Raw genomic sequence first — 21,415 nt, 5'->3', positions numbered from 1 at the left:
CGAGAAAGGGAAGATTAAATCATGGGAGGTGAATTATGGGATTTTGTTCATCCCCCTCTTATTAAAAGTTCATGTATCTATGTACATGTGTGTGTGCGTTATGTTTGGGGGTGCGTGTGTGTCAGTCTCTTTGAGATAAAGCTTTTGGACAGTGTGGGGGTTGAGCAAATCAGACCGGGGCTTAAACCACTGGCCAGGACGGAACTTCCTTCCTTGCCTGGTCCAAAAAAAAAAAAAAAAAAAAAACGCAGTTTGAGGCTTTTATAAATGAGGACTATGTTGAGCTTTCAGTCGCTGTATCAGCTTCGGATCGTCGAACACAGAGTTTAGACCATCGTCAGTTTTTCTAACATCGACATCATGATTCCTACAACACAAGCTCTGATTATTTGTGTGATTCTCATCTGCGGGCTGGAAGAAACTGTCCTCTCTCAGCGAATGCATTGCGCCGGGAAGCAGTGTGTAGTGCCTTTACAAGAGCCCGATGACTTTCCAGGAGCGCAGAAAAGGTGTAAAGACTGGGGTGGACAGTTATTAATGGTCAGTTCCGAACAAGCAGTGAAGACATTAACGAGTCCACTAAACGGGCTCAGCGGTAGTTACTGGTTGAAGCTGCACAGCACCGGCAGGACGATAGCAGAAGCAGCGGCTGATCTCCAAAACTGCTCCTCCATCTCTGTGTCGATGGGAGGGAATCTCACGGTGTTGTGGAAGCTGTGCAGTGACAAACTGGATGGATTTCTGTGCCAGTATACATTGGAGAATCTTTGCATTCGCTTGCCGGCACGCGGAGCCGCACGGGTGAGGTATATCATGCCTATGGGTTTCGAGGTCAACGATTCGGAAATTTTCCTACAAGGAACCGTCGCTGTAGAGGAAAAGGTTGGCAGTAAATATCCGGACTCTAAACACGTGTGTTTCTCGGGGAAATGGGTGCAAGCTCCCTGGAACTGTGAAGTGCTGCACGGCGGCTGTGACTACAACTGCAACTCTACAACACACACCTGTATCTGTCCCGCAGGAAAAACTCTTCATTCCAACATCATCAACTGCACTAAAGACCTGTGCGCCGACTGCGCCCAAGAGTGCCAACAAGAAGGTGATTCTTATATATGCAAGTGCAAGAAAGGCTACAGGCTGGCGCAGGACAGGAAGAGCTGTGTGGACTTGAAGTGCAAGGAGGAGGACCTCTGTACAGGTAAGGGTGAGGAGTGTTCTAACACCCAGAGAGGGTTTGAGTGCATTTGCGAGGATGGCTTCGTTAAGGAGGATGGAGTGTGTGTGGACGTTGCAATCTGTGACAAGTGTGAGCACATGTTGTGTGAAAAGCCCGATGGGGTTTACAAGTGTGCCTGCCGGAATGGTTTTAGGGTGTCAGCCAAAGATCCCACCAAGTGTGAGCAATACTGCACAAAGAGTGACTGTCCGGCTGAATGCATCCCAAACCCAGATGTAAAGGAGAAGGACATGCATCAATGCTTCTGCCCTGAGGGCTACATTAAAGACATGAGGAACGGTACAGCCTTTTGCACTGACATAAATGAATGTGAGAATGAGAAGCAGTGTGATCAAAAGTGCGAAAATTTGTTCGGTAGTTACAGATGTTTGTGCAATGAGGGGTTCAAGCTGCACGATGGCTACATGTGTGTACCAGTCAAGGAGGAGCAGGAGGATAGATCAGGCTCAACTCCTCCATACCCAACACCATTCAGCGTTTACCCAGCCGCAATGCCCTCTTACATCAAGACCGGCAGTGTCCTGGGCCTCACTGTGTTCATGGTGCTGTGTGTAGCGCTGCTGTATTTCTTGGTCCGAAACATGGTTAAACGTTGCGGCAAATTTGAGCTGCCCTCCTTCAGACATCCCGATATAGATATTTTCTATCTGCAGCAGGTGACCACAGAGACGTATAAGAGGTTATCCTTCGACAAACAGTTTAAAAATGACATGCAAAGACTGTAATTACAACACTGAAGACCTTCGACCATCCTCTCATGTCTTATGCACTGTTTTCTTTCCTCAGAATGATCAGATATATTGTGCTCTTTCACAGAGTTATCCAAAGGCAGTGTTAATGGGAAACAGTTTATCTCCTAAAGTTGCGACAAATTAAGACAAATAAATATATGTGACTTTAAAGAAAAGCAGCTTAATGCTTTCTGAATGTGTAACAGATTTATATGTGGAATTGGGGTTTATTTGCCTTATAATTATCCTTTACTGCAGATATTAGATCACTTTTCATTGCTAAGAGGGAAAATTTTGGATTTCCTTCCCAATTAGGCTTTTTTGTGGAGTAATATATAACAAATAAGATGCTGTTACACAGAAAACATATAAAGCAATGGTACTAAAAAGTTAGTATGGTAATTTTTTCTGATTATAGTGCAGCAGCCTCAAAATTGTTACAAATCCAGCAATATAAAACATATTTTTTTTTACTGTCAGACGAGTTACTACATTATCTTAAAAAGAACCTGTTTTATGTTTAATTTCACTTTGCTGCTGTCTAATTACACTGTAGACACACTGTAGTTCTTCAACATAAATAGGGAAACAAAATGTGCCTTTGTCTTTGCTTGACATTTTCATTTTGCATACCATAATGTTATATAATGGCATTATATTATATAATGACATAATGGCTGGGATACATATTATATCTGTGAACTACCTAAGTAAAAGTGTTATGGTTTTTATCTTTTGATAAATTCACACTTTAAACTCTTGGTATCACTAAAAGGAGCAAAAAAAAGTTTAGTAAAAAGCACATTATTTGCGAGGGTTTTTTTATTGGTTCCATGGGCACAGTGACTCACTGTGACTGATGTTTGCTCATAAAATATTCCTGTCTTTCTTGGATTTGGACATTTGAGATAGATACACAGTATATTTAGTTTTAGTATTAGCAGAACATTATTTGTTTTTAGATGTACTGTTTGCTATAGGAACTGTTTGTGAAGCATGCATTGCAGCATGTGTTTGGCTTTTATGAAAACAGCAGCACTGTGGGACTATTTTTAACCAAAAAGTGTATCCACATTCTGACACTCTCTTCTTTAAAACAATTGACATCATAACATTCATATTTAATATAGGCCTAGAGAAATAGAAAGATAGAATAGATAAAAATAGAAAAATAGAAATTCCCCAAATTCCTTTTCAGATGGGTTTAAGTGAACTGTTATTCTTAATGACAGGATTTGTGAAAATTATTTTACAGCCCAAAACCACATTATCTATGACAAATGAATTGTCAAACGTGTATCACAGATGGTAAATACAACTTAGATAATTTAAATATTGATAGAGTTAAAGTTTAGTTAGTGTATATGCATCAGAACATTCAACATTTCATGTTATCATACTCAGATAATGCTGAGGTGCTATACTGGCTGTACATTGCTACCACTTTCATTATCATGAGGTTGAATTTCATTAACTTCACTGTTAATACCGCTGGTCTTGAGAGGTCAGGTAATCCTGAATGTAAAATTGTGCTGCTAACGCCTACTTATAAAATGGAGCTTGTTATGAAAATGCATGTGGACATCCTTCTGATACACCCAGCCGCTAAATATCTGTATAACAGGCTTTTACAAGCCTGATTTTTGTTGTTGAATATGTCACTATTGAATGATACTGTAAATTAAAAGAATAAACATTCAAGCTAATGGTTGTATTCTTATGGTTCTCCATTACCAGAGTATGGTTTTTTACTTTTCACTCAAACTGCAGAGTTGCTGTGAGACCCACAAAAATCTCCTACTACTATATGCTTTTGTAGGCATTTAGCTAACTCTATTCAGAGCAATTCGTAATGAGTGCAATTTTGGAATAAGCATCATAACCAATATTATAGAGGCTATAAGGACTTGGATATGAAGTGTCGGAGCCAAAGTGCTGTAGCAATATTCGCAACAGAAAAACTAAAAACTATAAAACTTTATTAACACTGGTTAATAAAGAAATAAGTTATTGAACTTAAGACCCCCCCCCCCCCCCCCCCTTTGCATTATCTCTGTTTCTTTCTTTCTCCTTATACAATGTACTGTACACCGATCAACCACAATATTAAAACCACTTACCAGTTTTAATGTTGTTGCTGAATGGTGTTTATATATATACATATTTGAGTGGTTGATAACACTAAAAAACACTAAGTTTATAACACTATAGAAGTACTTTATAAGTGCAGTCCATTTACCATTTAACACTGTAACCGGTAACTGGTTTTATAGTCACAGAGCTGGCTGCAGGCCATATACAACACAATAAGGGAGTGGAGTCAGTTTAATAGAAAATATTAATCTTTACAAATAGGCACACTTACTGAATTTTATTTCTCTCAAAACAAGCCAAAAATTATATTTCTGCATCTCAGTGCTGACCTCTTGTCTCAATCAACATATTTTAGGATGTTAAGATGCTAACCCCTTCCTTATCCTGCCTTGTTTTGACATGTAGTTACGTTCGTGTTCAGACAATGTCTAAAACAAGTGACACTGTGCAGGAAAAGTTTAATTATGTCACCTGTCATAATTTTAAACTCACTTCAAGGAAAACTGCATCTAAAGACTGACCAAACGACTAAACGACTTACTTTGACTGACATATTGTGTAGAGTGGAGTTGGGAGGGGCTACTGCAAAAAATGGGCGTCTGGTAGAAGCCCCGTTACGTGCGTGCGTCTTCGGTGCGTACGTGCGTAAAAGTCGTGCGTAATTGGGGATGTGGTCCGCCGTACCGAGGTGAAAGTTTGTTCAGAGACAGTGAGTGGCGCAGCAGGCTGATTAAGAGCGACTTCCTTCCTCCGTCGGTGCACTAGCATGGAACTGGGAGTTTATAAATACGAGTTAAAAACTTTCTCAACCAAAGAAGCCTATATACTGCTGGAACGCAAAAGAACTTAATCCACAACCAAGGTTTAAACATGAAGAAAGTAACGGGATTGTTTCTTGTCGTGTTGGTTTTCCTAATGGGAGGAAGCGGCGGGATAGAACCGAATAGCGGTTACTGCATTGGCAACCAGTGTTTCACGGTAGTCCAAGACCCCAGCGATTTCACAACAGCGCGGAATCAATGTAGAGATCAAGGTGGTCACTTAATGACAGTGCGCTCAACTGTATCACATGATATTCTTTTTATCTTGCTGGGGAACTTTATGGGGCGGTTCTGGATCGGTTTACACCGAAAGACCGACTGTCCAGATGCGGCGGCTGGTCTGAAAGGCTTCCAGTGGGTGACCAAAGACAGCGAAAGTGAACTCTTCAACTGGGCGCCAAGTTTTGACAGCAGCTGCTCTTCTCATCGCTGCGTCTCAGTTTCCAAAGAGAGTGAGTTTAAATGGATCCAGGAACCATGTGGCGAACAGGCGGCCGGGTTTCTCTGTGAGTACAGCTTCAGTGACCCGTGCAAAAGTCTCCCGGTTGCAGAGGGCGAGTCTGTCACCTACATGACCCCCATGGGGTTTGGGGGCGAGGATGTGCTGTCTCTTCCCCCGAGAAGCATCGCTACTCGGGTGCCATATGAGACTAAATACATCTGCTTCTCCGAGCAGTGGCTGCAGGCGCCCTGGAGCTGCGAGATATTCGAAGGCGGGTGTGAGCACAAAGGCGCAGTGGACCCAAAACAGGTCCCCTCTTGTTACTGCCCATCGGAACAAACCGTCAAATGTGCAAATAAAGTCAAGTGCGGAGTGGCCACAGACGACTCGTGCGTAGCCCTGAGCTGCGAGCACGCCTGTTACAAGAACGGAGATTCCTACGCATGTAGGTGTGACCACGGCTTTAAGCTGGCGGAGGACGGCAGGTCATGCGTGGACTTCAAAGACTGCACGGACCAACGGCAGTGTCCCGGGGAGAATTTCATGTGCATCAATACCATCGTTGGGTTTCAGTGCGTCTGCAAGGATAGATACTTGATGACCGGCGGCCTTTGCGTCGACGAGGACGAGTGCGTGTCCGCTCCATGCGAGCACATGTGCACCAACACTCCTGGTAGCTACACTTGCTCATGTTATGATGGATATAAAGTGGACCCAGAGTCACCGAATAAGTGTAAACTTCACTGCGGGAAGGAAGAATGCGCTGCAGAGTGCGACTCGAATGATGCGTCCCAGTGCTATTGCCCTGATGGTTATATAGCAGAGGAAAGAAACGACCATACGGTTTGCATAGACATTGACGAGTGCTCTTTCAATTATTGTGATCAAAAATGTGAAAACACATTCGGCAGCTATGTGTGCACATGCTCTCTAGGATATACGCTTGTTGACCATTTCAGGTGCGTAAAAAACGAGGATGATACGGACACAGATGGAGAGTTTGAGGGCTCCGAAACAAATACAACCCAAGACATCCCCACAACACCATATTTACCATATCCTGATCCGACAAGGCAGCCATCAGCGGTGACAGTGGGGGGGCTTGTCGGGATAATACTGCTTACTGTCTTTTTTGTTGTGCTGGTGGTTTTTCTGGCTCATTACATTGTTAACCGCAGAGGGAAGATGGAAAGCACCAGTGCGCTCAAAGCTCACGAGGGTGAGGTTCACGCTTTACAGCAAGTGACGAGTGATACTTATTAAAAGAAAAAGGGAACAGTGTCAGAGAGACAGATAAGGCAAAACGTGATGTACAGATCAAGCCTCAAAAACAAAACTACATAGACAATATTGGACAGGGTATGAAGAATGAAGATTTCATGCAAAACAATAGGAGGTCAGGAACTTTGGTAATGTCATAGGTCACTATAACCTCAAAAGAAAACAGAAATTGTATGCAAACAACTAAGGTTTTCTTTGAGGAAGGATATTCACTGCCTGGGAAGACTGGTTTTATCTACAATTAAACTTTCATACAACAGATCAAATTGATTTAAGAATGACAAAGAACTTTGTTTTCTAAAGGTTGTGGAGAAACATTATTAATTTATAAAAATGTGAATGAAGGAGAAGTCTGTTTTTTTCATTTGATTCCAGCCTCAGACGCATGCTGACTGCCCCACCATGTGGAGGAAAAAAGCGAAATACAGGTCATCCGTGCACAGACCCAGCTGCAGAATTTATTTCATATAATGTCTCATTTTTTGGAATGAACAATGTAACATGTGCACATTCCCTCACAATAATGAACCACATGAAACCTATATCTTCCCCACACATATTTAATACACATAAGCCAAGATTACAACATGACAGGGATAAATGTTGATGTATTGAACAGGAACTTCTGAAACGTCACACCACACAAAGTAAAGACATAAACTATAAGCAATAATACATGGATTATAACTAAAATATAATCTCCTTTGGATTCCTTGGGCTATATTTCATTCTTGATTCCCTGTACCCTATTATGTATTTTAGAAGACTATAGAAATGTCACAGCAAAACTAGCCCTGTCTTTACTATTTTATATTTACTATCACAGAATAGCAGGCAGTAGTAGTTGTAAATGTAGTGGTAGTAGTCAGAGATGGCAGAAGAACTCAGATGCAGTAAGTAAAAGTAACAATACAACAATGTAAAAGTACTCCACTACAAGAAACCTTTACACCAGTAAGTAAATGCATATTAACAGCAAAATGTAATTAATGTATCAAAGAAAAGCACTTATAGCAGTAAACTGTCCCATGTGATTGATCTATTATTATAGATTACATTATTAGATTGTTAATACTGATGCATCAATATGTAAAAGGCATTTTCATGTTGCAGCGGGGCAAAGTCTATATCATTTTAATTACTTCATATACATGTACAGTTTAATACAGTTTTCCCAAATGATGGGTTGGCCCCCCTCCATATATATATATGTCTTATATTACTATCTAACATCATTCCATGTAATTGGACAATTGGCAATTGATCCTTTTCATGGCCAGGTGTGGTCTGTTCCCTCATTATTTCATGACAAATTAAGCAGATAAAAGGTCTGGAGTCGATTCGAGCTATTCATGGGAACTCTCAATATGTAGTCCAACAAGGTATCAATGCAAATCAAGGAGGTCACCAGTAGGCTGAAAGAACAAAACAAACCTATCACACAAATAGCAAAAAACTTTAGGGGGGGCCAAATCAACAATTTGGTACATTCTAAAAAAGAAGGAATGCACTGGCAAGCTCAGCAACATATCAAAAGGCTTTGAAGACCACAGAAGACAACTAAAGTGGATGACCGCAAAATTTTTTCCTTGGTGAGGAAAAACTCTTCACAACATTTAGCCAGGTTATATATACCAGCCAGGTATATATAACTGTGTATAAATATATTTATATATATTTACAGGGGCTGGTAACTTCCAGTTTTCGCCCAGCACTTCTAAAGCTCATTAATTAACATGTTATATCTTGTAAACTTGGGTTTTTGTACAGATTTAAAAAAGACTTAAACAATGCTGCTTTATGCAATGCTAAACTACCTGGCTGCTGGTTCCAGCACCATATTTGTTGTACAGACATTAGAGTGGTCTCTATCATCTCATCTAACTCTCAGTAAAAAACTGAACAAGTGTACTGTATATCCCGGATCCTTTAACTGTATAGTTCAGTTATTTTTCATTTTACAGAAATAATGTAATCTTCCAACCTGCAGGTAACCAAATGCTACCCATCATGCACTTTATATGGCCTAATAGCTGCTTGCACCTCACAGCATCACTACTGGGTTCCTGCTCTGCCTCCCAACATTACCCACCTCCACCTGGAGATGAACTACATCAGTGAGATCAAAAGCACCTCACTCAGAGACTATGACCAACCGCAACAATTACATTTTGGAATGCAGAAAGTGCAGGTCGTCATAAGGAACAACGCTTTCCTCAAACAAAGAAAACTGACAAAATTGGTTCTAGGCCACAACATCGGTCTCCAAGAGCATTTGCAGGACTGTTCAATTTACAACACCTCTTTTTGCATTATTGCAATTTGAGAGATTCCATACTGGCAGAAAGCTATCTGCAGCCCCTTTTTTCCTTAGAAATGCTTGACCTCTATAGTAACAAAATAGTGAAATACCTACCTGAACTGAACTCTTATCAAAACTCACTAAGTTCAAACAGTTAAGCCTCAAACTGAATCAGATTGAAAGATTATGTGAAGAAGATCTTGTTGGTTTCAGGGGGAAATACTTCACACTCCTGAACTTGCACTCCAACCACTTACAGAGAATGTATGATGAGAATTTTGAATGGGAAAGTTGCGGGAACCCTTTTAGAGGTATGGCTTTTAATATCCTTGACTTATCCAGCAATGGGTTCAGCATGAACACAACAAGACAATTTTTGAAAGCAACACAGGGGAGTCCAATTGCTCATCTTATATTTTCTGGACACAGGGGTAAAGGCTTCTCACATGACAACTTACCAGAAGAAAGCACATTCGAAGGCCTCGTGAACAATGCAGTTAACGTTTTTAATTTGTCTAAAAATTTCATATTTGTTTTGCAGGAGGCTGTTTTTAGCCCCCTAAAGGTTGCAACAATTATTGACATATCCAAAAAACAAAATCAATCAGATTAAGAGATGCGTTCAATGGTCTTAAGGAACGTTTACGCGAGCTCAACCTGTCATCCAAACTGCTAGGAGAATTCACCAATCTGACAGACCTTAGGGTGTTGGATTTGTCTTACAACCACATTGATGCATTGGGACAGCAAGCCTTCAGTGGTCTTCCCAAAGTACGAGCATCATATCTGACAGGAAACTCATTGCGAGACCTGGGTTCTCCTGCCTCATTACCAAATTTAGATTTTCTTCTTTTGGGTTGAAATCACTAAACCATATCACTGACTTGGGTATGAACAGCATCCTTGTGGACGTTAGAGACAACAGATTGACAAACTTGCAGGATGTTTATTTCATAGTGACTCATTTCAAGTTTCTCCAGAATTTCTTCTACAGTGGCAACTTCATCAAGTAGTGCACACTAAATCTATTAATATACAATCTAATAATAGTTTGCAAGTCCTAGATCTTCATGACAGTTCCCTGCAGATAATTTGGGCACAGGGGAAATGTCTTGACCTCTTTGATCATCTTGAGAATCTTCTTGGTCTCAATATAAGCTTCAACTCACTCACAACTCTCCAACGAGCAATTTTCAGAGTGTCTCAGCTCAGTCAAGGAGACCGTCGTGTCTGCAGCCAGATGTCTTTCCAGTCAGCCTGAAAAGACTCGACCTCTCAAACAACTTCCTAGCCTCCCCGGATCCTATGACTTTTCAGTCTCTCATTATACTCAGCCTGACAGAAAATAGGTTTCACTGTGAACGTAATCTGGAGAGATTCTTGAAGTAGGTGAGCGTGACCTTCCTGAGCCCAAGTGAGAAGTACAGATGTGAGTTCCAGCTGCTCTCCATAACCTTCCTCTGCTAGATTATGCCACAATTTTTGAACCGTGTGAGGAAGACGATGAAAAGGCTGTCCAAGATCTTAAATTTGCTTTCTTCATCTTCTCTGCCCTCCTCATCATAACTGTCATCCTCAGTGGGATTTTTTACAAACGTCTCCAAGGGCACATATTCATCATCTACAAAAAGATCGTTGACAGACTTCTTGATGGCCCAAAACCAACGCCTCCCGTGGAAGAAGTGCAGTACGATGTTTTCCTCTGCTTTAGTAACATAGACTATGGTTGGGTGGAGGCTGCTTTGCTGAATAAGCTTGATAACCAGTTTTCAGAGGAAAACATCTTCCACTGTTGTTTTGAGGCCAGAAAATTCTTGCCAATCATCTTTCAAACATCAGAGATGCCATCTGGGGCAGCAGGAAAACTGTGTATCATCTCCAAGGAATTCCGGAAAGGTATAGCTTTTCTGACTTTGATCTGTATTACCGGTCAGGTTACACTATCTGCTTAATTTTACACTATCAGCTTAATTTTTGGCATTTCGTTCAACATTTCGGTAAATAAACTTATCCCCTTTCTTGCCAAGGGTTAGATTATCAGATTGATAGCACTTTCCTATATGTCCATTAATATATGAAGCTACAGCCATCCACTGGTTAGCTTATTTGAGCATAAAGACTGCAGGCGTTTGAAAAGATTAAATAAACAAGCTATAACATTCTTAGTGAGCTGGAGTGAGTGAGGTGCTCATTGGCAAATATTTTAAATCTTTGGACAAGACCAGGCTAGCTGTTTCCTCTGTTTTCAGTCTTTAAGCTAATCTGAGCTAACCTGCTGCTGGCTGTAGCTTCATATCTAATAGACAGATATGAAAGTATTATCAAGCTTCTCATCTAACTCACATCAAGAAGGTGAACAAGCGTATTTCCCAAAACATCAGATGATTCCTTTGAAAAACAAGACGCTTGATGCAGTCCTGATTTCCAAAAGCTAGCATGCTAGCTAACACTATGGCTCTAGTAAAGCTCTATTTCTCTCATCTTTCTTTTTTTGTCTTTACCAAATGACAAATCAATAACCAAATAAAAAAATCACAGCACATGCAAAACTAACGCAGATGTGCCTCTTTCTAGATGGCTGGAAGCGTTCGCCTTGGCGCAATGCCAGATGCTAGAGAAGCTGACAAACATCTTGATTATGTTGGTGGTAGGTTAGGTGTGTATTAGGCTGCTGAGTTACTTACTTTACATTCATTCTATGGGATTTGCTGAAAGTTATTCTCTAAACATGCAACATTGACATATTATCTCCCTAAAAATTGATCTGGCAAATATGTTAGAAAACTGTTGCCTATTTACACATCCAGCAGATAATGAGCACCATTAGCATTAGTTTGGAGTGGGTTTTCTGACCACCTGACAAGTCTAAGTCCAATATTCACTCTGCTTTTAGTTCAAACTTTAGTCTCTACCATGTCGTGAGGAAAAATTACTCTTTCACTGCTAAGTGAAGATTTTTGCTGAAAAGCTGCCTGCTGCCAAAAACAACAATGATAAGAGCAGTGAGAGTAAAAAAAACAAAACAGTAAAGCTATGGGCTGGAAAACAAATACCCTAAAACTCTTAGAGTTTTAGGGTATTTGTAGAACTGAAGTGAACTGCAGAGTCGGATGATAATTCTCAGTGGGCTTGTCACTACAAGCGACCACTTTCACATACAAGTAGTTATGTGATACATCGTCATTATAAAATCACTGATTATAGCTGCTTTACACAACAAAACCCAGATTTTTGTTTAGTCTGAGATGTACGTGTAAAAAGAGGTACCAAAGTTTCCATCTGCTATTGGCTGGTCTTTTGTGGCAGGTGGCTTACTCTCTGTAGAGCTCAAGTACCAAAGATCAGCAGATAATGGGCAGTTAAGTGCCTATTTTTCACCAGTAGATGGCAGGCTTCCTACAGATTTAAAAACATTGAGGGGCAGAAAATTTGTGCTGTGTAATTTTTATTATCAATTTTTTTTTAATAGAAAATTTTCAGTTCTTCAACTTCACTACTGACCTAAATATCATCTCCATTCTCCATTCATTAAATACAACCAAAGTGGCTCACTACCAGCTCTTGAAGTACATTGCAATCAGAGCTTTCATTCAGAGGAGAGAATACCTCATCTTGCCAGAGGATCCTCAGCCTGTGCAGCTTAACTCTCAACAACAATATGAGGACAGGGTCCAGCTGGAGAACATCAGAGCAGTTGCCATTTGAACTCTAACTGTATTTTGAAGAAACCCTACTTTATCCAGGATAACCTTCTGATACCAACATCCACGATGCTATGACTCTTCATGTTATCCTTGAGTCATCAGTGAGAACCCAGTGTTAATTAGTGAAACCCTCACTAGTGATCACCACATGAAGACTGTTTATAATTGCACGAGGTGTGTCACATAATGATGCTATTTCATCTCAACAGCAATTGCAAATTATATAATTTCCCTAGACACTTGGGTTTGTTGGACTGTAAAATGGGAGTGAATCTGAGGATAGGTGGTTTCCTTCATTTGAGCTGTGTGTCTGAAAACAGGAAGCTACTAGGCAGAGGAAAGCTTCTGTCCTGTTGGCCCCCGCAGCTGGCTTCCCCCCAGCCTTTTGAGCCAGCTGTTCTGAACATTACAGCCTGTATACATGCTCTTACTGCTTATACACTGCAGGTAATCTACATAATAAGGGCTGCCAAATTTACTCAAATTGGATTTTTTTTTTAAAATCCATATTTAATATTCTTTAAACAGTAGCTTTTAATTAAGTCAACCAGTCACATTTTAATAAGCTGAATAATATTGTTTTGTTGTAATTATGAAATAGAAAACAGTTTCTGAGCTTAGTAAGGTTGACTGTTGATTCAGACGATCCAAAGATAAGTAAAGGATCTGGTTCTAGATTAGATCTAAAAACTTTTAAAAAATGATAATAACCATCAAAAATGCCAGACAAAAAGGGCTGGAATTTAGAACACATGAAAAAACAGCAGCAATAGTAATATAGCATAATGTTTGGGAGGAATAGATTACCTAAGCAATAACTTTTAATTTCAGAGAGGTTTTCCCTTCTATTCTGGATTTATTATTCCATATAAACTGCATTATTATTATAATATTATTGTATCTAAAATGCTTTAGATGAAAAGACAGGAATATTTTAAAATGCGCAATAGAATCTGAAGTATGAAGACCATTTTAATTGCATTAATTCTACCGATTAAATAATCAGAGGTGAAAAATAGCTAATAACAATGTTGGATTGGCACCCCTGAATTTTAAATACAGAATTTACAACCAATTTTTTTTAACCAATTTTGTATAATAGAATATTTTAATAAAATGACCAAGGTTACTGAACAAAAAAAATTAAACTTGAAACTTAAAACAAAACTTGAATAATACAAAAAAATACAAAGACATAATGCACCCCAGCCACAATTATTGGCACCCTTCATTAATGATTGGTTGCAGAACATTAGGCAAAAATAACAGCCTCTAAACGTTTCTTATAGCCATCTAGAAGCTTTTTGTAGCTGTCTGCCACTCTTCCATTGCTGTGGGTTCAATGTCAATTAAGTGTGCAGGACTCCTTTTTGCAAATGCAGATTTCAGCTCTCTCCTAAGGATTTCGATGGGATTTAGGTCAGGACTCATTGTTGGCCAGTTTTAAACAGTACATCTTTTCCTTTTCAACCATTCTTTTGTGCTGCTGGATGTGTGCTTTGGGTAGTTGTCCTGCTAAAGGCCCCAAGACCTTCACCTCAAACCCAGTTTTCTGAAACTGGGTAACACGTTTTTCTCTAAAATGCCTTGGTAATCTGTGATTTCATCATTCATTTGATACATTCAATACCACCAGTACCAGAGGCAGCAAAGCAGCACCACAGCATAATCTCCACCATGTTTTACTTTAGGTAGAGTGTTCTTTCCCTTATGGGCTTCCCTTCATTGCTTATAAACAAACTGATGCACTGCATTCACAAAGAGCTCTACTTTGGTTTCATCTGTCCATAGAACATAATCCCAGAAAGACTGTCTTATTTATAAAGGTTTTTGCAAATTTTAGTCTTGCCTTTCTGTGCCTTTCTTTTAACAGTGGTATCGTCCTTGGCCTTTGCCCATGCAGCCTTACTTGGTTTAGTGTGCGGCATATGGTAGGGGCTGAAAACACCACTCCAGATTGCTCCAGGTCAGCCTGAAGCTGTTTAGATGTCTTGCATGGTGTTTTTTCCTAATTCCACATCAACCTTCGCAGACTTCTGTCATTGAGTTTAGTCTTAGCACCACATCCCGAAAGCATTTTAACAGAATTTATGACTGTGAAACTTCTTGATAACATTACAAACTTTAGAAACAGGGATATTTAAGATCTTTGGTGATTGCCTTGTAGCCTTTGGAATGTTTTTTGATAATAGCATTTATAATGTGCTCAGACAGCTCTCTAGTCTTCACCAATCTGAAAAAGAAACTAGAATTAGTCAGCCTCTTTTTATGCAGTAAAACCATAACCGATTGCTTAATTAAGGTCATGTGAACACTGAAAGTTAAGCACAGGTGAATCTTATTTGTTAGTTATTTTGTTTGAAGAACTAATTTGAATTGCCAGTGCCAATGATTGTGTAAAGTTTACATTTTAATGTATTTTTTATTTTTCTATATGAAAACCTTTGTTTTTTGTTGTTTTTCAGTAACTTTGGATGTTTTATTAAAATATTTTGATTATACTCAATTGGTTAATTTGCATTAATTTTTGAAGATATTCTAAATTCTGTACTTAAAATTCATTGGTGCCAATCATTTCAACCAGGACTGTAGGAGTACTGTTGTGTAATTTCTATACCTAGGTTCAATTCAGTTCAATTCAATTTTATTCATATAGCGCCAAATCATAATGGACGTTATCTCAGGGCACTTTTCATATAGAGCAGGTCTAGACCGTACTCTTTATACTTATATTCACAGACACCCAACATTCATAAGCAATAAGCAAACACTTAGCGGCAGCGGCAAGTAAAAACGCCCTTTTAACAGGTAGAAACCTTGAACAGAACCCGGCTCATGGTGGATGGCCATGTGCCGTGACTTATTGGGTTGAGAGAGAAAGAGAGAGGGAAAAAAACAGAGTGAGAAAAAAGAGAGGGGGGAGAGAAAGAGAGAGAGAGTAGAGGAGGAAAGAGAACATAGCACAACGCAGGTTCCACATAAAGATATATAACAATATTGAGACTAACAATAAAACTAATAATTACAATAATAGAGTAAATAATAATACTAATAACACTAAATATGATAATAATGATAATCATAATAATTGAAGCAGTGGGTGTTGAGCAGGATCATGGGGACAGTAAGTGGTTTGAGGTTACAGATCCAGACTCTCTAGCACCAGAGGCAGAAATACCTGCAGAAAGCGAAAGGAGGAGAGAGGAGCTAGAAGAGAAAGCACAAAACTACAGAGGAGAGAAGAAGTCAAGTTAGTAACGAGCATTGATGCGACATGAATGCATACAGATGGAGAGGAAAAGGAGAGAGGAGCTTGGTGCATCATGGGAAGTCCCCCGGCAGTCTAGGCCTATAGCAGCATAAATAGGACGTTGTTCAAGACAAGCCTGAGCCAGCCCTAACTATAAGCTCTATCAAAAAGGAAGGTTTTAAGGATTGTAGGTGAGGAGGAGGATTTTAAATTTTATTCTGAATTTTACAGGGAGCCAATGCAGAGAAGCTAACACAGGACAAATATGATCTTTTTTCCTAATTCCTGTCAGTACACGTGCTTCAGCATTCTGGATCAGCTGGAGAGTATTTAAAGATTTGTTGGGACAGCCGGATAGAAGGGAGTTGCAATAGTCCAGCCTAGAAGTTACAAACGCATGGACTAGTTTTTCTTCATCTTTTTGAAATGTGTCTGATTTTTGCAATGTTTGTTTTATGGGGGGGTATGAAGGACATAGGTACCTGCATTTTTTCGGTGGTGATTTTGAATGAAGATTCATGAAGAGGTGAGAAAAGGTGAGAAAAAAAAAATCAATGTTGAAAAAAAAAAATCAGCTCCTCCACTGATCTAAAAAGAAAGAAGGAAACCCTTCTTCATTTCCATAAATCTAGCCCAGTCCAGTGGCTCTACCAAAATCTAATTTGAAAAGTGGAAGCAAATGTTTACCTTGTAAATGAGCTCCCCAGCTCTGCAGCCTCTTCACGGTTAATTCAGGCCTTCAGAATATACTTAGAACACACATTTCTGAGATTCTCCCTTGCAGGGAAATGTAATAAACCCTGACCCATGGCCAGTTAATATTTGACCTCTGTTTAAGCAAATATAATTACAGGGATGCTCATGCAAACCTGAGGAGAGATCCTCTGAGGGAAGTGGCATCATCTTCACTGCAGTGATTGAGAAGAGGAGTATAAAGTCAGCTGTGGGGGTTCTGAGGCTTAGGAGAACGCAAGTCTGAGCTGTATGAGCCAAAATAAGATCTTTCCTTCACCACAGAAGCATCAAGCAGACCCAGTGTGGGTGGTTTACTTATCTAATGTGTTTTTCATGGCTTGTTTGTTTGTGGAAGTCTGTTTTGGGGTTACAGGATGTGACAGGGTTAAGAGAAAAGAACCAGCAAAAGCACAGTGGTACTTTTCCTCCCTTCTCTGACACCATCAGCCTTCCTGGACTGAACATTTGTTCATCATTCATCCATTTTCCAGCTGCTATTCTGAGCCAAAATTGTGGTGGAAACTAACTTTTCACATAGAAACTAACGTCTTGTGACGAGTTAATCATGTTTCCATAGAAGTGCCCCTCTGCAACCAAAATGTGTCTGGGACACAAAATGAAAAACTAGATTTGAGATTTCAAAGCAGGCCTTGAATATAGTGAGAAGAAAGTTGGTGTTGAAATTCCACATCAAAGGCCAATCAGTGAAAGATGGTATCTCTGTAGTAAATGCCTGCTTGATTTGATCTAAAGCCTGAATAAGACTAACTCAGGCTTGGCATCCCAGTATGCATTCCACCTTCCACAAAACCCCCCCAGCTCTAACACAGTGTGGAATTTACCATTATCTTACTGGGAGTAGACTGGCCTTCACATTCCACACTGGAGGACAGACAGGGGGCAGAAAAACGATCAGAGAGAATGACTGCTTCTTTTTTCCCAACTGACCTCTGAGGAAACAGGTGTTTTTTGCACTTTGGTTAGAATGGATTTATTAACAGAAAGAAAGAGGGAGAAAGTTAAGGTGAAGGGGTCAGGGGAAGGAAAGATGAATGAAAAGGGCAGGATATTATGTCAACATCTGTCACTTGTTTAGAGAAACAGCTCAATCAGTTAGTTTTGTCTTGCAGCTCTGAAAGGAGCACTTCTGTTAGCAATATGCTCCTGTGTGGAAAGTAGGAAAGAATATTATCATTTGCAACCACGAGTAGCTATTGAGCAAATTACTTAACCTCCAGTTGCACCAGTAGAGCGCCACAGTTGAAGACTGGTCATAATGGGCAGCTACTAAGTGACATAAACCTGCAATAACTGATTGTTGGCCACCTGATGAAAGATTAATAAAATCCACCACTGACTCTGCCTTTAGCCTTGTCTACCAACTCCATAGAGTAAATGTCTGGCTCCATAGCTGCTAACACTGCCTTCCGCAGCTCGTTGCTACCTTTGCTTGTCTGTCGTTTGGTACTGGGCACGATGCACACAGTGCATTTTTCACAGCTCTTTCTCTGAGAACAGCTTGCAAGAAATGTTGCTATAGTGGAGAGAGAGTAAATAAGCAGAGACAATAAAATTCAGTAGAGTTGTGGGGAACTGCAGATTCGGGTAATAATTCTCAGTAGATTCCTTACTACAAGCAGACAACTTTCACATACATTAATAAATTGAGCCATTGTTACCGTAAAAATATTAGTTATAGCTGCTTTAACACTGAACATGAAAAGCCTCTGTTTTCCTTTAATCTTCTCATAATAGTTAGGGAAAGGCTAGGTCTTGTTTAAATGTTGTTCCAATGTTCACCAGGAAATACTTCAAGTGAGTAACTTATTCAAAATGTATATTTGTTAGACAAGCAAAACCACTGCCAATGGCAGCTGGGCTACTTTCATAGTGATTTGTGCCAGAGCAATGTCTCGCTTTAATTAAGGCTGTCTGCCTGAGCACACCTAAAAGTTTAGAGCACTTCTTTCAGTTGATGCTATACTTTTTTATGAGTTTTACAACACAGAAGTTTGCTGTGACAACCTATTTAACCTGTTCCAAAAATAATTTTAGAATTATGGTTTTATCTTTTTATGCAATGAAACCCATTTCCAAACTTCAGCAGTTCCTGTTGATGTACTTTAACTCATAGGATTGGGAGGATGAGATCTGTATCACAATTAGTAATCAAATATGATCTAGTATTCTTGATCAAGTCTACATGATCCTCAAGAGCAGGCAGCCCAGCCCAGTTTAAATCCAGTCAATGACCTCAAGTCAGATATAACAGATAGCACTGAAGGCGCCAGCAGTAATGAGACAATGAAACAGGTGTACACTGTTGGGATTAAAGATATATCCCTTCTCTGAACAGAGCATCATCTAATTTTATGGTCTGAGTGTGTGTGTGTATATACAAGACAGGAGGAGAACACAACAGCAGACAGCATGACTATAGTGATAAAAAAGATCTTTTAATCATACATTACATCTTTTATCTGAGGCATGTGGCGACTTGAACATGAGCAAAGGCGACTTTTTATCAGCTTATAAAATGGGGCACATTTTTGTTAAAAGTTGATGTGATCATATTCGACAACACATATTTATAATTACACACATCACAACATTTACTGTACGAATTCCTGTCGGTGCAAATGGCTGCTGTACATTTAACACTTTAGTTTGCAATATTTCATGGACTATCTTTGTGAAAAGACAATTAATTTCCTATAATGATATAGCTTCATCAATAGTGTGTTGTTTTATTGTAAAATCAAACACATGATCTGAAACGTGAAGAAATGGTGAGTAGAAAAAGAAAAATGTAAAGAGAATATATTTAGTGGGTCCTTGCTGTTTTATGAAACACACTGAGGCACTTGGTCAGCAAACATATCCCAAACACTGTTCAATTGCCCGGAAACATTGAATGAGTCGTTCCTTTTTCCCCCCGACATTTCCTGTTTGTTCTGGATTAAGTTTTATTAAAATATCAATTTAACATCAACATAAGCTTTCAGAAGAGGGCTTAGTGTTTATTGCAATAGGAGGCACGCTGGTGTCACTTTTTGGCACATTAAACTCTGAAGCTGATTTGCACTTTACTTTCAATGTCCTGTTAAAACAGTAGAGCTTCTTCGCAGAGGCGGAGGATTCCTGCTGACTTTTGGAGGTCCGCTTGCACTTTTTGACCATTTCAAGCTTCTCCTGGTTGCCAGGGATTTTACAAGCATCCATTTGGGTTGTTGTTCCTGTGGTTGTGGTGGATATATGGTTATCACCACAACAATGGACTCTGTCCCTTGCCCTCTGTCTTTCATGACAGGTTGTGTGTGATGAACCCATTGAGGGGCATTGAGTGTGAGGTTGTGTCTGGGCTGCTTTGTTGATATTTTGGCTACTGTCAAGACTTGACTGAATCATTTCAGGTCTATGTTCCTCCTCTTGTCCCACAGGCTCTGAGTCAGAGCCTGGACCTGGAGCTGCGCCTGTGTCCTGGTTTGAAGCTGGTGTTGTGGATTTCTGTTCTCTGGCCGAACAAGGCTGCAGGTTTCCAGAATGGACACAGTACTTCCTGAGATGGCAGCTGTGCGCAGGTCCTTGCATGGGGGCCACTCTTCCCTGGGAACAGTGGTGGAAATGGGTGGGGGGACAGTGGATATAGTGCATACGGCACTCTACATGTGTGTAAACCTGGTCCAGGTTTGTAGGTAAGAGGGAAGTATTTTGTTTGCACAGTGTGTTTCCTGAGTGAGGAAAGAGCTGAGGGGTGGGAGGACAAGAAGTAGAGACCTGGGGATGCTGAGCACAGGAGTGGGGGTTCCATTGCTGAGGCAAGTGAGGAGAAGGGGGGTCCCCACAGGTGCAGTTAGTGTTTTGAGAGTACTGGCACCTGGATGTTGTGCTCAGTGAGGCTACAAGCCCATTCTCAGGGCCAGGTCTCCCAGTCTCAGTTTTGCTTTTATAATGGATGTGTGAATTAGGGACGGTGTGGTGGTGAGGGGGGATTCCATTATAAAGCTGACTGCAAACCTCATGCTCCTCTTGAGGTTTATCTTCAGTTTTCTGACTGGATGCCAGTGGCTCTAACTCATAATGCTCCACCTGCCCACCCCTTGTGCCCAGCTGGTACTTCGCCTGGCCAGAGCCTTTCCCTTGAGATGAGGGATAAAAGTTTGTGGATGTGGCCTCAGAGAAGGCCTGACACTGCAGCTTTTTTGGCAGGGGAATCTGGCCACAGGTACCCTGGGGTCCCAGGCAGCGGCACATGCACTGAAAGAAGAAAGTAGCAAAGGCCCAGCTGATGCACATGATCAGCATCATGAACGTGCCGAGCTGGGTGTAGGCTAATACAGTTGAGGGCATCATCATGGCCCCAGCAACAAAGGTGGTCAGTGCAGCCATAGCAATTGCAGAGCCCATGCGGCTGAGGGAGAAAGTCACCTTCCCCTCACGGTCGGGCTCTGGAGCAAGTCGGTAGGCGACACCATAGTGGACTGCAAAGTCCACTGACAGCCCCACTGCCACAGAAATGGTAACAGACTCCAAGACGTTCAGCTCCCAGCCCAGAAGCACCAGGGAGCCGACTGTGACAAATATTGTCCCAGCAATCGACAGGATGGCGTATAGACTGATGATGACATTCCAGGTGGTCAGGAGCATGACACTGAAAGCCACAGCCACTGACAGTGCCATGGCAACCAGAGTGCCATCTGACAAACTGTCCTGCAGGTCATAAAACTCCAGGTTGCTGACAAACCAGCCATGACTAAGGCCTACAGGGGCGTAGCGCAGCTCCTCTGTGATCCAGGCATCCACCTAAAACAGCATCAC

At 40.6% G+C, this 21,415-nt stretch overlaps 3 protein-coding genes and 1 pseudogene across 7 annotated transcripts in view; 3 read left to right on the top strand and 1 right to left on the bottom strand.

The window, feature by feature from the left end:
• Nucleotides 1–266: 266 nt before the first annotated feature.
• LOC120789105 (thrombomodulin-like) lies at nt 267–3,637 on the top strand. The gene has a single exon (XM_040125609.1). The coding sequence runs from the start codon at nt 361–363 to the stop codon at nt 1,960–1,962; it is 1,602 nt and encodes a 533-aa protein (XP_039981543.1). The 5' UTR covers nt 267–360; the 3' UTR covers nt 1,963–3,637.
• Nucleotides 3,638–4,777: 1,140 nt separating this feature from the next.
• Nucleotides 4,778–8,442, top strand: LOC120789104 (thrombomodulin-like). Its single transcript, XM_040125608.1, has one exon. The coding sequence runs from the start codon at nt 4,933–4,935 to the stop codon at nt 6,586–6,588; it is 1,656 nt and encodes a 551-aa protein (XP_039981542.1). The 5' UTR covers nt 4,778–4,932; the 3' UTR covers nt 6,589–8,442.
• Nucleotides 8,412–12,613, top strand: LOC120789359 (annotated as a pseudogene).
• Nucleotides 12,614–19,042: 6,429 nt separating this feature from the next.
• Nucleotides 19,043–21,415, bottom strand: part of disp1 (dispatched homolog 1 (Drosophila)) — a 94,090-nt gene continuing 91,717 nt past the window's right edge. For all 5 annotated transcript variants that reach the window (XM_040125602.1, XM_040125603.1, XM_040125605.1 and 2 more), the window contains one exon: nt 19,043–21,400. In XM_040125602.1, the coding sequence (XP_039981536.1) occupies nt 19,586–21,400 (1,815 nt within the window). In that variant the 3' untranslated portion in view covers nt 19,043–19,585. The remainder of the gene's footprint in view (nt 21,401–21,415) is intronic.

Source organism: Xiphias gladius, chromosome 4, assembly GCF_016859285.1.
Source record: "Xiphias gladius isolate SHS-SW01 ecotype Sanya breed wild chromosome 4, ASM1685928v1, whole genome shotgun sequence".
Lineage (NCBI taxonomy): Eukaryota > Metazoa > Chordata > Actinopteri > Istiophoriformes > Xiphiidae > Xiphias > Xiphias gladius.
This window is presented reverse-complemented; position numbering and strand designations above follow the sequence as displayed.